The 14,772-nt window shown below is 36.8% G+C and overlaps 1 protein-coding gene across 3 annotated transcripts in view; it reads left to right on the plus strand.

The window, feature by feature from the left end:
• The window catches only part of rad18 (RAD18 E3 ubiquitin protein ligase), a 62,188-nt gene extending 48,926 nt beyond the window's left edge, over positions 1–13,262 (plus strand). For 2 of the 3 annotated variants that reach the window (XM_055212673.2, XM_055212671.2), the window contains 2 exons: positions 2,870–2,921; positions 13,065–13,262. In XM_055212673.2, coding sequence (XP_055068648.2) covers positions 2,870–2,921; positions 13,065–13,128 — 116 coding nt within the window. In that variant the 3' untranslated portion in view covers positions 13,129–13,262. The remainder of the gene's footprint in view (positions 1–2,869; positions 2,922–13,064) is intronic. The other variant, XM_055212670.2, reaches the window with a different exon arrangement.
• The last annotated feature ends 1,510 nt before the right edge of the window (positions 13,263–14,772 follow it).

Here is a 14,772-nt window from a genome sequence, read left to right on the forward strand (position 1 = left end):
GCCTGATCATTATTATTATTATCATAATGATGGTTTTATAATCATGTTTTTATTTTTTCTCTTCTCATTTCCCCACTTAATCCTTCGAAACCAATACCTTCGTTGTCACCCCTCTTCCCTTCTTTCTTGACCCCCTTCTTCAGAATGTCTGTGCTTCCTACATGCTAGTCGGCGGGTTTATTGTTTTCTCCACACTTTTCATCAGTGGTGTCCTGATGTGTAATGATTTCTCAAGCAGAGTTGCACCCAGAGCATCCAGTATTGCAATGTCGAGACCCAGCTTACACATAAACTCGCACACCCTGTGGACTTGAGTTATCATTGCTGGTGTCCTCTACCTTGCCCACGCCTGCAGAATTATAATACCTCTGCTCTGTGTATCAGTGCTCATGTAAATGAACTGAGCTTTTGGAAGTCTTGTATCTCCATCCTGTCATTGCGTTGCTTTTTCTGCCCTCTGCTCGTATCTCAAGTCACTTAAGATACCTGTATTCTGTACTAAAAATGTCACTCCTGATGCAATTAGATAGTGTAGATATCACGCAATATCCTGCTTTCACTTGTCGGAAATTAAGTTAGTGACTCAGATTTTGCCCTTTTTGGGACGTTTCTTCTTTAAATAGCTTTTGGACGCAAGCGAGCTATATTGGGATGATAAAAAATAATCATTGAGCAATTTGAGTCACAAATGCTAAAATTAACCACCATGATGAATAAATCTAAAGGTGGATATCTTTGTCATAAGAAGGTTCCAGATATTACCAGTTTGCTAGTAGTTTGTTGCTTTTTAATGTTTTTACCTCTCTATTTGTGACCCTGTCTGTAAAAAAGTCATTTTTTGCGATCACCTTTTTTCCCGTAAAATCATCTTGCGTAATGTAAAGAACATTATGAAAGAATATAACCTTGATGTATTTAATATTGACTGAGCAAGGCCATGTCAAAGATTAAAATTAAAGTGAAAGCAAAAGTTGATGCTCCTTATCTTATTATTAGATTATGAGACATTAGTCTGGATTTCACAGACAGAGTCACATTTCTTTGTCAATCTGTGATCAAGTAAATGTCAGTTTTTTATTAATGTCATTTTAGCTTCATTTTTATTAGTTTTTATGCAAGTCGCACTCCTACCCCTGGTTATACAGACAAGGCTTAAGGCTAGTCCTAGACTAAAGGGGGTTGCACACCGGACACGCAGCTCAGCGCCACGCCATTCTAAAAAAACACATTGTTTTCTATGAGTATGCGCCTGTCCGCACCGCCCAGCTACAACTCAGGAAGTTGCTCAAATCCCTGTCGCGCCACTCACATAGTTTAACATTAAATAACATCATATTTGTCCCAAATCATTAACGATTAACATTGGCTGCTATCTGACGAAGCTATTTAATGTGCACTTCTGGTTTACGATACCTTCGAGTTGTCCTAGACGAGACTCGACGCAGCGCGGCTGGTGTGCGACCCCCTTTAGGGTGTTTTCAGACCTGTAGATGATTGCTTTAACCTGGGGTTAAATTGCGACAATGTTCGTTTAGCATTTACAAGGCAATATTTCCAAACAAACCAGACTTTAATAAAGGTCCCGTTCTTTCTGTTTTTGAAACTTTGATTGTGTTTACAGTGCGCAATATAACGTGTTCATTTTTCACGTGTAAAAAAAACTTGGTATTTTTCTCACAATTTACTTATTTGTATGGCGCTGTTTTCACTGTCCTCAAAACGGGCTGTTGTCTTCCTTGTTCTATGAAGTCCCTCCTTCAGAAATACGTAACGATTTCTGATTGTGTAGTTTGTTTAGTGTGTTCGGATTCGATAGCAGTTTAGCTTGCCGTTAGCTTAGCTGGCGACTGACATATTCCTGTAGGCGGAGGTTAGTCAAAAAACTGTTCTAGTGACGTCATTAAAGCAGGAAGTAGAAGGCTGTAGTCCAAACTGGCCGTTCGCTGTAGGCTTTGAAAGGCGAATTTTGTTAAAGAAAATATTGTATATCACCTGGCAGTGAACTTTGAGCTTTATCCTTTTACAGGTATTATTTATGGTATTATAGCAACATTACATACTAACTAGGGTTTAAAAAATAGGATCAGAAAGAATGTGACCTGTAATACAAGTCATGTGCGATTAAACTCTCCTTTAATTGGTCAAAGTGCATCTGTTTATTTTCCGTGATTGTGCTCTGAATTTAAATATTAGAAGGCATATTAAGGATTTAACATAAACAGTTTTTTACACCATGCAGTTGAGTTTATTTGAATGTGTTTTACAGAATGTAAGTTATTGCTTGGTATAGATATTATTTACAATGGCATTTCCCAACACACAGTGTTCTGTAATGGCTTGATAATGTCTTTCCTTACTGATAAACACCCAGAGACTTTGAACATCCATCATTTCCAAGTTCAACAACACATGCCCTGCGCTTTTTTACTGTCCACTTAAAGGAATAGTTCACCCAAAAAGGAACATTTTGTCATTATGTACTCACCCTCATGTTGTTCAAACCTGTATACATTTTTTTGTTTTACTATTTTTGTTTCTTACTGGAAGTCAATGCTGTTCTGTTTTTTTTTTTTTTGCTTAATTACAAATATCCGCCTTTGTGTTTAGCATATTAAATACATTTATAAAGGTTTCTAACAACTTGAGGGAGAGTAAATAATAACAGAATATTTATTTTTGGGTGAACTATCACTTTAATAAATATTTGGAGTCATTTAATGCATTCTAAGTTTTATTCTCGGCTCCATTTCATGTTACAGAATCCACAAAATTTCCCATTTGCTGCTTAAAACTAAGAAAAGTCTTTATCTGAACCTCCTGATGCATCACTTTGCAAATCTGGTTACAGTCTTTTGCTCTTTTGTTTCAGCTCCATTTCAGACATGTTCAGTTGAAGACGCAACAACAGCTACTAGAGTACAGTAAGTTGCTTTTCACAGTTTTAAGTTTAAAATAGCAAGACACAGAAGTAAGTTCTGAAATTTTGCAGGATCTTTAAAAAAGTTAATATATCTATTTAATTTTATTGGTTAACGCTGACATAACATACACAGTTTCTGCTTATGTTAATCAGAGTAGTATTACATTTTTCGTATATCCAAAGAGTCTTTAGTTTTATCCAATTTATTGATTCTTTCCTTTAAAAAACCCGACCCCCTCGAGGTGTACCGTTGGCGAAGTCGCAAGCAGCACACACAAAACATTGTTCGACTATCTATGGATAAGTTATGATTCACTATGTGTTAATGTTGTTTACATTATATGCACTTACGTGCCAATTGCCAACAAAACACAGACATTTGATGCCGTTTTACTTACTGCCTGCGACTCATGACCCAGTTGGGACCGTCCCATTTTAACGAAATTCAGCTGTAAACAAACAGATGTGCACAACTCCACTGCTACCCTCGATAGAAAAACTATATCCATTGTTTCCATAAGGCTGGGTTATTTGGGAAGTTTCTTCTTTACTTCTTTGATGATGTTGATTTAGTGTCAGCTCTTGGTTGGTGTGTGAGTGTCCATATAAGGACTTCCACTGTACTTCCTGTACTGTACTTATTGCCCGTAATAGAAATAACGCAAGATTTTTACGTATGAATCTTTCATATTCGAACTTGTACGAACCCTGGTAAAGTGCATTTGGCACAGAAAAACTGTCAAACGTCCAACTGTGTGGTTTTTTTTTTTTGATAGTTTAAAAGTTAAATTCATCATGCTAAACATAAGCAGTGTTAATACCCTCTTTAATATAATCTTGCTTAATGTATGGACTTCTGTGTATAAGAGGTATCCTCTGTGTAGTAAGTTGATAGTAGAAAAATTCAGCAGTATTGTGCATACATCTTTATTTTTATAAATGTAGTTGCGTGGGTGTACTAGTGTGGCTTGGATAATTCAGAAATCATAATCTGTGGTTTGATCTTAAACCAAAGGCTTTCTTTCTTTAGATTACAAGAATCTTAAACTTTGAAGTTAAAATAAAAGAGATAATAGTTGTTTCAGTGTTCTCTTTGAAGTAAAATGTTACATCTTAAAGCTGCACGCAAACACAGGAATGCTGAACGTTTCTATTCGTTTCCACAACACACAAGCCTCTGAACGCCCTCGTCATTATGTTTGACGCATTAAAATCCCTCCATTCAACCTCTGTTTAGTTAAACCTTCATCAAGACACATTGCTGTCTTTGTGTCACAGACGATGTCATTCGTATTCCCTTTGAACTGGCTGCTTTGCGAGCGCTCAATGTCACTCACTGTTTCTCAAACGTTTTTGGTGATTCATAAATAGGAGTGAAAAAGGCTGACTTCTGTTCTCTCATTAAGCATATTGATGAACTATTTCTTCTTTGGCTCCCTGAGGGCTTATCTGCAGGCCCTCAGCTTCTGCATAATTATTATACAATGAATTTGTTTGCAGTGGATAAAAAGATGGAAAGGAGGCGTATCGAAGACAAAGTGTATTTGAGGAACATAAATTTTAATTTGCCACTTTGTGCGCTGGTGAACTCGATTCTGTAGGTCAGGGGTCTTCAAACTTTTTCAGTCCTCTAGCTAGCCACTGTAAATCCGAACAGTAAATGTACTTATTTAAAATGAGTAAACTGTACTTAAACCTGTGAAAAGTTTATTAAACTTAAAGGTTTCATGTGTGATCAACAAGTTTACCATTTTGAGTTCCACAAATGCAAATAAAATGAGTCAAAGAACTCAAAAAGTGTATTTATTACTTATTATTATTATTATTATTATAATTTCAGTACCACAGCCTCATTTAAACAAACACTACAAATAATTGCAAACTTTTGGTGGATGGTGATGAGTTTTATGGCTTTCAATTTGCCAGGTTAGCTAAGAAAGAGTCTGCACTTACAGCTGCACTTCAGTTTCTTACGTTTTTGTTTGCATTTTTGACATTCTTTTATCAATTCAGAAAGCAATAGTTTATGACTAAGCACAGAAAATATACATACATAGATACAGGTCATTGAAAGTGCTTGAATCTACTTTATGCAAGAAGTTTTCTGGAAAAAATCCATATTTTTCCCTGTGTAGTGTAGGATAATATCATAAAAATTCTAGGCTTTTTAAGCACACCCGCTAAACTGTTCGCTTTAAATGCCTATATCTTCTGTATGCAAATGTTGATTCATACCAAAATGCTTTTTTGCATAGTGGTGTTTGACACATGAAAACGTCTCAGGTTACGTATGTAACTGTTGTTCCCTGAGAAGGGAACAAGACGCTGCGTCTCCCTTGCCATACTTCCTGCGTCCCTGTAACATTGTTTTTGGCAATATTTCAGATAGCGATATACTACCTGCGCCACCCCGCTTTTGTCATTAAGCCTCACCATTGGTTGAGTTTGACATTCAGACGCACTTACCCTTGGAAGCGTCCACAAAGTGTTACCGCAGTGACGCAGCACAAGTTCCCTCAAAAGGGAACTGTGACAATGTATCTTAAAAAGTAACATGATGTCGCTTGAAATGTGTCCCCACATTTAGTACTTGATTTTGAAGGGTATTGGACCTGGAAAGTCCTTGAAAGGTCCTTGAATTTGAAGTTAACTAAGGTTTGGAAACCCTGTATGCAGTAAATAGCTGATAATCCTGTAGTGCTATCACGGACCACTAAGTAGACCCTGTTGAAGACCCCTGCCCTAGCTGGAATTGTTTGTCTGTAAGGTCGTGCTACAGTTTCTGGTCATTTGGTTGTTGAAAGAAACCTAGAAGGGTAAATATTTTAGCTTCTTCATGTGAATGTTAAATGACAGCTGTAAGGTGTTTAGAGGGCTGGCCGGCCTGGGAATTTGTTATCCAAACATTTTCTTTCAGAAGGGATGAAGAGAGAGTACATCATTCTTACTCATCCAAAACTATTTCACCTCACGCTCTGTTTGGCCTCATCTCAGTATGTTGTGCAGTTTGTCAGTTTGAAGTATCCTGTGTGCATCATTCTTTGGTTCAGCAATACGTAGGTCTGTGGGTCTTCTGTCACATTTGCCAGCTCAATGCTTCTGAGGTGTTCGAGTTGTTATTCGGGTATTGCTGTGTGTTTGCTCACTGGACCAAATCAAAAGCCCACCTTGAGTATCTGATATTCTGGTTTCTAGATACGGCTTAGGTCTCTTTTCAGTTTAAATCTGTAAAATTATATACCTTTAAATTTCTATAATTTTTATATGTAATATATCTAAAATTTTCTTGATGTTATTTTTTTCATTGTAAAGACTCTCAGGCTCGGCATTCTGAAACATTTTCTTTTATACATCATGTCCAATTCAAAGCAACTTACAGTATACGCTTAATTAGAAAATATTACTAAGGGAAAAGAACCCATCTCGGCATCGCTGGGCCAACGCTCGACCTGTTGAGCTGCAATAACATAACATTTCTTCTTGACAGTAAATGGCTTGCATATATCTTATTAAACCATCATAAAGCTTTTCCATTTAAGATGAGGCAAATCAAGTAGTTATCTTTGTTAAGATTTTAGGGTTCCCTGGAGGTTTAATCAAGCCCTTGGAAATGTCCTGCTGTCAAAAGCCAGAACCTACAGAATAACCATTGCATGTTTATTTTCCCTTTATGAATTGTTTAACTCACGTCAAGGAGTTCTTTTTGGCAAATATTGCTATACTGCTGTGGCAGTACAGCAAAAGCTTGTGGTTTGAGCCTCTTTTATTCCTTTGCCAAATCTTTTGCTCACAAAATATTTGCTGCCTCAGTCAGGGGACACATCTCATTCACAGTTTAGTTTCTGTCAACAGTTGTCATTTCTGAATGACTCATTCCCCTTTATACCCATTCCAGTTTATTATTCTGACTTTGTATATGGCTACCTTTTACATTTTTATAATGCAGGATGTTTCTGTACCCTGACTGGTAGAGCAGTGCGCTACAAGCAGCAATGCCATTGATTTGATCAATTTTTTACTTCCAAAATTGTGTTTTATGTATATTATACATTTTGTAAAGCTGCTTTGCTACAGTGTAAATCAGGAAAAAGTCTGTTCAAATGAGTGTGAAATTAAATCGAACCAAATCGGATCGACTACAATTAGATTAACTCGAATTATATCGATTTGAGTCAGATCGTATTGAACAGAATTTAATTGAGCCAAAATGAATTGATACCCATCGGTACTGATAAAATGTAGCTTTTAATTTTTTATATATATTCTACATTGTGTCCTTTTGTAAAGCTGCTTTGCAAATAAATGTGAATTGAAGTGAATCTGTTCGAATTGAATCGAAATTGATGGAACCGAATTGAGCCAAATTGAATAAAAACGCTATACAAATAAATGTGAATTGAATCTAATGGAATAGAATCGAAACGAAAAAAATTGAATTAAACCAAATTGAATCAAATCGAATTGATACCCATAAAATGTTAGCTTTAATGCTGTGCGGCTTAAAGTGTTGGATCGCATGAAAATAAATGTGAAATGGGATGCGTCTTTGATAGTTTAAAGACTGATGGTGATGTTTATGTATGTTTATGTATAACCATTTTGACTGTTAAATATAACGTTGTAAATTGGACGTTTCATTGCGATACGATACCTCCGCCAGAAATGCAATGTTTGCCGATAAATCATACATTTCTTTGATGCAATTATTGCAAAAAAAAACTAACAAATGAACCGAAAAATATAACATGTTTTAATTAACCTTTTTTTTAAAGTGCTAATCTTTGTCCCAATTTGGGCATTTACAACAAACAAAGAAAAAAATTCACTTTTTTAGATAAATAAAAATAAATAATGAGGGAAAAAAATCACATAAAATCAAGCTTACGATGGCAGTCAAAGTCTTTACCGTTTTAGTTGATGCTGGCAAAGCTTTTCTGCCAATCTGTTTGTCCACTCCATTTTCCAAATACAAAATATTTCCAAACCTACGATTTGCATCCGATAGCAGTAACGTCTTCTGCCTCTTTTTTGCTGCTTTAACCGCTTTGTTGCTGCATTGTATTCTAGGCTAGCACAAGAAAATGTGCGCTTTGGCGGAAATGCCTAGATCAGGGTTTCCGCGGGGTTGTAAAAGGTAGTAAAAGGTAGTAAATTAAATTATGCCAAATTAAGGCCAGTAAAAAGTAGTAAAAAGTAGTAAACGTCATCTGACGAGGTAGTAAATTTTCGATTGCCTTTTGTAATGTTATGATGCCTGGAAATTAGTTCAAATCACCCGCATATCTGCGCAAATAATCAAAGATCTTTCGTCTCTGGGATGTGATCAAAGCCTGGAGTGGAGCCAAATCACGTTCCTCTCTCCGCAGTAAGCGTTCTGTAATCACTACGGACCGGATCCACTCCGGGTTTTCTGACTGTATCACGTTATGCTGAGGTAAAAGTTTATTTCAGCTAGCATGGTCAAACTTATAATGCAGGAAGGCTTTGATGTTTTGAAGATCGATAAAGGTGTAAAAGGTTTAGCGAAATGATGAAGATTGGCAAGCCTTTCAGTTCGTGGGCTAAGAAAACCAAACAGGTAATTGCGTGTCTTTGCACAGTATGACTAACGTTAGGGGTCCTGTATTTTGGGGGTAAATGATTTCTCACGTTACTGATCATCCGCGGCACGCTTTTTAATGCTATGCTGATATAGCCAGTGGCTGGTACAACGGGTTTGTTTAACTCGTGGGTAAACTTCATGTGGCGCCACAACAACCAAAAGGCATATGACATCCAAATCCCTTGAGAGCGATTGACGAGGAATCATAAGAGGAGACTGCTTCCGAAATGCTCTCGCGCGACTTTGATGTCATCCACCTGTCGGTTCTTGCAGTTGCATTTGCGTGTGGTCACGAAAACGTAACATTTGTACATATATTTAAGCACAGCAGTTTAAAAACAAGTGATTTCAAGCCATTCAAACACAAACAACAGTGCGTCCGCTGTTTCTGTGTCAGAGGAGCACGCTAGCCGCGCATTCGTTTCTCATTGAGCTTGTGTTGTACGTATTTTTGCCGCTTTATTGGCCTTAAATAACACAAATGCCTCAAAAATCCCGTCTTTGCAAATATCCTCATATAAACACGACCATTTAGGTCTTAAGAGAAAGTAAACAGCAGAAACATTGCGCACAAACTAGCACATCAGCGCTGCCTCTATTGTAACATAATATTTTGTTGATAAATGTAACTTACAGTCATTCAATTTACAACTGTCACTATGGTTACAGACATCCTGTGCGAATTCTACATGAGTTTGACTCGAGTTACTCGTTCAGGGTTTATATTCATACATAACGTTAATGTATTAGAGCTGTGACTGTAAGCTGTTGTGTGAACAGAACAGACCCTGGATTATTTGTTTATGTGTACTGAATAATATGATATGAAAAAGTTGTATTTGTTCACATTAGTAAATGCTTTATATAACATAAACAAACAATGAAAAATATAGAGTATATAATCACTAATTAATTCTTGTTTATGTCATTACAGTAATTGACGGTGGTTCATGGTGCATTCACTAATGTTAACAGTTTCAACTTTGATTAAAAAATTATTAGTAAATGCTAAAATAAATACATTTACAATTAATAAATAAATAATAAAAGATTAATTAAAGGTGGTGATATTCATGTTTTCTTTTTATACAGTATAGTGAGTTATTTAGCTGTTTCGCCTCAATCTGAAATGCCCTGCAAACTACAGCTAGCTATATGCCACATGAGACTCCAATATGGAATTTATGGCAAAAAAATCTCCCCTTAAAATGCTATTGGTCTCGCCTACATAAAGTGTTAGGTAAAGGAATATGACTTGGCCTGAAAAATATTTCAGTCAAAAGAATTTTTTTCACTTTAATTCTTTTTTGTATGTTATATATGTCAAAATCTGTGTAAATAATAGAAAGGTCGCTGATTAACACTTGCAATTCAGTGTCGTGATGGTTTTAAAAAATATTCTGAAGGTAGTAAAAAAGGTAGTAAAAAGTAGTAAATTTAACTCAAGGATTTCTGTATAAACCCTGTAGATGGATGTTGCGTCAAGGAATGAGGATGCAAAGTGGCCTCATATCGATATCTTATCTGTGGCATCGATGCATCATATCGTTAGACATTTAATTGATACATTGGTCCATAAAGATGTATTGCTACACCCCTAGTTAAACGTACATTAAATTACGTATGTCCCTTTGCAGTTTGTTTCTTTCATGGTAACATTTATTTCATTTGTTTTATTGATTTTTTGAATGACTGTAATACTACTTGATATATTTCCTTTCCAAGGAAGTCTAGCATCTTTTTGGATTTCCTTTTTTCACTTTTGTACATGCCACTCAAAATTCCTTCAATCTGTTGTACAACCATATAATAAAGTAAATTATGAAGATAAGATTCCTGGTACTCAGAAACAAAACACAGATATTGGGTTCATCTCATCTGGTCTGATGGAAAGGAATGCAAAATGGAGAAATGAGGAAAAGTAAGCAGGCACACTTTCCAGTAACGAGACGTGTACAGACTAATCTAAAAGTAAATTGAGGCAAACCCTACTAAATGATAAAAACATGTTCTGAATCCATAAAAGGCAGTGGAATTACAGGAAAGCTTTAGTCACAAGGTTAAATTGGACTCGAAAGGCTTTGGTCTAATGTGCGAGCACGGTATGAAGTGGCTTTATGACTATTAGGCCACAAGGGAGTTTCCATCAGTCATCAGTAGTGAGTGTTAAAGTAAAATTAACTACATCTCTTTTCACTTCTATAAGCCTTTTCTTTCCTTTGTCATACTTCTGAGTCACTTCGAGTTTCCAGAACACAACACAAATGAAAGATCATTTTGACAACCTTTTGACCCATAAACAGCTTACGTACGGTGTTAATTAATTCTGAAGAGTTTCTCTCAGACAAACCGTGTGATTCCTCTTTGTTTTTGCAACCTCTAAGATGTAAGCGGTCGAGCAGTCGTGTGGAGAGGAGGGTCACGACTGGCTGGTGTCAGGCAGGAATATAAATGTGGTTGGTGTTGTCTGTTTTCGATCCAAGTTGTATTAGTTGAGCTGGCTAATTAAAGGTTGTTAAAACACGTCCGAATATTCATACATGCCTGCAAATTTGTACTGCACGTCAGATGAGTAGGAGGTCTTAAACTTAGTATTCATAATACACTCTTAGAAAAAAGGTACAAAAGCTGTCCTTGGGCAGTACCCTTTCATAAAAACACACGTTTGTACCCAAAACATGTTTTAGTACCTCAATATTAGTACCTCACCCATATATACAGTAAGGAAAATAAGTATTTGAACACCCTGCTATTTTGCAAGTTCTCCCACTTAGAAATCATGGAGGGGTCTGAAATTGTCATTTTAGTTGCATGTTCACTGTGAGGAGACATAATTTATAAAAAATCCAGAAATCACAATATTTGATTTTTTAAAAATATTTATTTGTATGATACAGCTGCAAATAAGTATTTGAACACCTGAGAAAGTCAATGTTAATATTTGGTACAGTAGCCTTTGTTTGCAATTACAGAGGTCAAACGTTGCCTGTAATTTTTTTTTACCAGGTTTGCACACACTGCTGAAGGTATTTTGGCCCAGTCTCCCACACAGATCTTCTCTAGATCAGTCAGGTTTCTGGCCTGTCGCTGAGAAACAAGTTTGAGCTCCCTCCAAAGATTTTCTATTGAGATGTCTGGAGACTGGCTAGGCCACGCCAGATCCTTGATATGCTTCTTACAGAGCCATTCCTTGGTTATCCTGGCTGTGTGCTTTCGGGTCTTTGTCATGTTAGAAGACCCAGCCTCGACCCATCTTCAATGCTCTAACTGAGGGAAGGAGGTTGTTCCCCAAAATTGTGCAATATTTGGCCCTGGTCATCCTCTCCTTAATACAGTGCAGTCACCCTGTCCCATGTGCAGAAAAACACCCCCAAAGCATGATGCTACCACCCCCATGCTTCACAGTAAGGATGGTGTTCTTAGGATAGTACTTATCATTTTTCTCCCTCCAAACACTTTTAGTGGAATTATGACCAAAAAGTTCTTATTGATCTCATCTGACCACATGACTTTCTCCCTTGACTCCTCTGGATCATCCAAATGGTCATTGGCAAACTTAAGATGGGCCTGGACATGTGCTGGTTTAAGCAGGGGAACCTTCCGTGCCATACATAATTTCAAACCATAACGTCTTAGTGTATTACCAACAGTAACCTTGGAAACGGGGGTCCCAGCTCTTTTCAGGTCGTTGACCAGCTCCTCCCGTGTAGTTCTGGGCTGATTTCTCACCTTTCTGAGGATCATTGAGACCCCACAAGGTGAGATCTTGCATGGGGCCCCAGTCCGAGCTAGATTGACAGTAATGTTAGCTTCTTCCATTTTCTAATGATTGCTCCAACAGTGGACCTTTTTTTCACCAAGCTGCTTTGCAATTTCCCCGTATCCCTTTCCCGCCTTGTGGATGTGTACAATTTTGTCTCTAGTCTCTTGGATAGCTCTTTGGTCTTGGCAATGTTAGTAGTTGTATGGTGTGGACAGGTGTCTTTATGCAGATAATGACCTCAAACAGGTGCATCTAATTTAGGATAATAAATGGAGTGGAGGTGGACATTTTAAAGGCAGACTAACAGGTATTTGAGGGTCAGAATTCTAGCTGATAGACAGGTGTTCAAATACTTATTTGCAGCTGTATCATACAAATAAATAGTTAAAAAATCATAGTGAATTCATGGAATTTTTTTTAGATTATGTCTCTCACAGTGGACATGCACCTACGATGACAATTTCAGACCCCTCCGTTATTTCTAAGTGGGAGAACTTGCAAAATAGCAGGGTGTTCAAATACTTATTTTCCTCGCTGTATCTCACAGATACATATCTGTACCTAAATGGTCCCAGTGACGGCTTCTGTTTTTTCTGAGAGTGTTGTAGGCAAACAATATGTGCATAACCTGCAGCATGTGTGATGTGGTCATGAGGGAGCACTAAGCTTGTGCTTCAGTTCTTGTCTGCTTTTTGTAACACATGTTTTGGTTTGCTTTTTTGTTTCCTATTGTCGTGCCAAATGGGCCCATCTCAACCATTTGCATTTTTCTCCTTTAGAGACATGGAGACACCCAGAGCAGCTGCTTACAGAAAGAAGTCTCAATTTCCTTTCGGACTCTGAGATGAGACATCTCTTGTACATTATGTAATAAGTGTATTGGTTAAATTGTTTTCTTCGAGCTGAATTTGTGTGAAAGGCAGTGTATTACATTTTTTTATCATTTCATCCTTTTCACCAATAAAAGAAAAAAACAATCTTTGTGTAAATAAAAGTGAATATATAATGAATTGAGATAACGTTTCGTACCGGAGCAGTGTCTCAACTAAGGTTTTCTCATGCATAAGCTATTTGATATGTCAAGAAGATAAAAAAAACTAATTTAAAAGTGTACATTTATATCTTGTCAAAATCTTTCCATGTACAATAACTCCCGGCACTGCAATAGTTGCGTTTTTTCTGCAACACACATAAAAGAACTATAGGCACTCTTAATAATGAAAAACAATCTGTCCAAAGGTACACAAAGGTTTACAGTGCTGCGCCTACACGCTGACAGCTGATTGGTCTGTTAGTCATTCTAAAATGACATTTTATCATTTATTTTCAATAGAAGTACATTTGCATGACGCTTTATTTGCATGGGCTATGACATTTTCAAGTCATTTTTTTTGTGTCAGACAGCTATAATGAGGTAGCTGTAAAGTGCATCAGAAATAGAAACGGACCGTATGTCAACTTAAGGCACAGCGGCTCTTCCCATATAGACAGTTTTATTGATTATAAATGGAGAAATGGAGTTTGCAGTATTGAGATTTTTGACAGGCGAAGTAGCACAGAAGCATGAGAAACCACTCTGTTTGTAACTTTTTTATTTTTGATCATTAATCCATTGTGTTAGACGTGCATTTATATGTCAGTATGAAATTTATTAATAATTTGAGACCACACACATATCCAGCTGCTATAGTACAGTACACTTTCAAGGACTATTTATTCTTCTTCTGTTGACTTCTGATTTCTGTTGACTTTTTTTTACCTTTCATATTTAGTTCTTGGGGTGTGTGTACTTTTTTAATTCTGAGAAGAATTTTCTATATTACTCTATACCAACCTTATTCAACCTTTTTTGGGCCAAGGACCTCTAAAATGAATAAAGAGGAGAAGTAGAGACCCCTCAGTGCATGTAACGGTTACCTTAATACTTTTTGGCATAGATTTTATTGTGTGAATGTTATGCTTCTCTTTTTATTCAAGTTTTAATTTTTTATTATTGGTGTATTAATGCATTTTAGTTTTAAGCCCAATTTAATTTTTCAAAAATAAAATATTTTGCATTCAAGCAATATTTTGAGGACTACCAGTATTATCACCATGGACCCCAAAGGGTCCCCGGACCCCATGTTGAAAATCCATGCTCTATATTATATGCTTCATTATATTGCTCTATACTCTATATATTACTTGATTTGTAGTGCAACGAACCCTCTTCTTGACAAGGGGACAGCAGCTTGCCGTGTTGAATTTTCCTGTCGTGTGTAATTATGGGTAAAGGGTTCACCATAAGCTGCTTTCAAATTGATTTTGTGTTGGTTTAAATGTGTACTTGTGGAGGCCAGATAATTCAATCTGCTCAAGGTCTAAGAAAAAACATGCAAGAAAAGGGAACATAGGAACAAAAGAAGGGGTTGCGTGAGTGTTCGAAACTGTAATTGAAAATAGAGTGCAATGCAGTTTAGATATTGATAACAAAGCTCAAGTGCTGCT

Source organism: Misgurnus anguillicaudatus, chromosome 8 (genome assembly GCF_027580225.2).
Source record: "Misgurnus anguillicaudatus chromosome 8, ASM2758022v2, whole genome shotgun sequence".
NCBI lineage: Eukaryota > Metazoa > Chordata > Actinopteri > Cypriniformes > Cobitidae > Misgurnus > Misgurnus anguillicaudatus.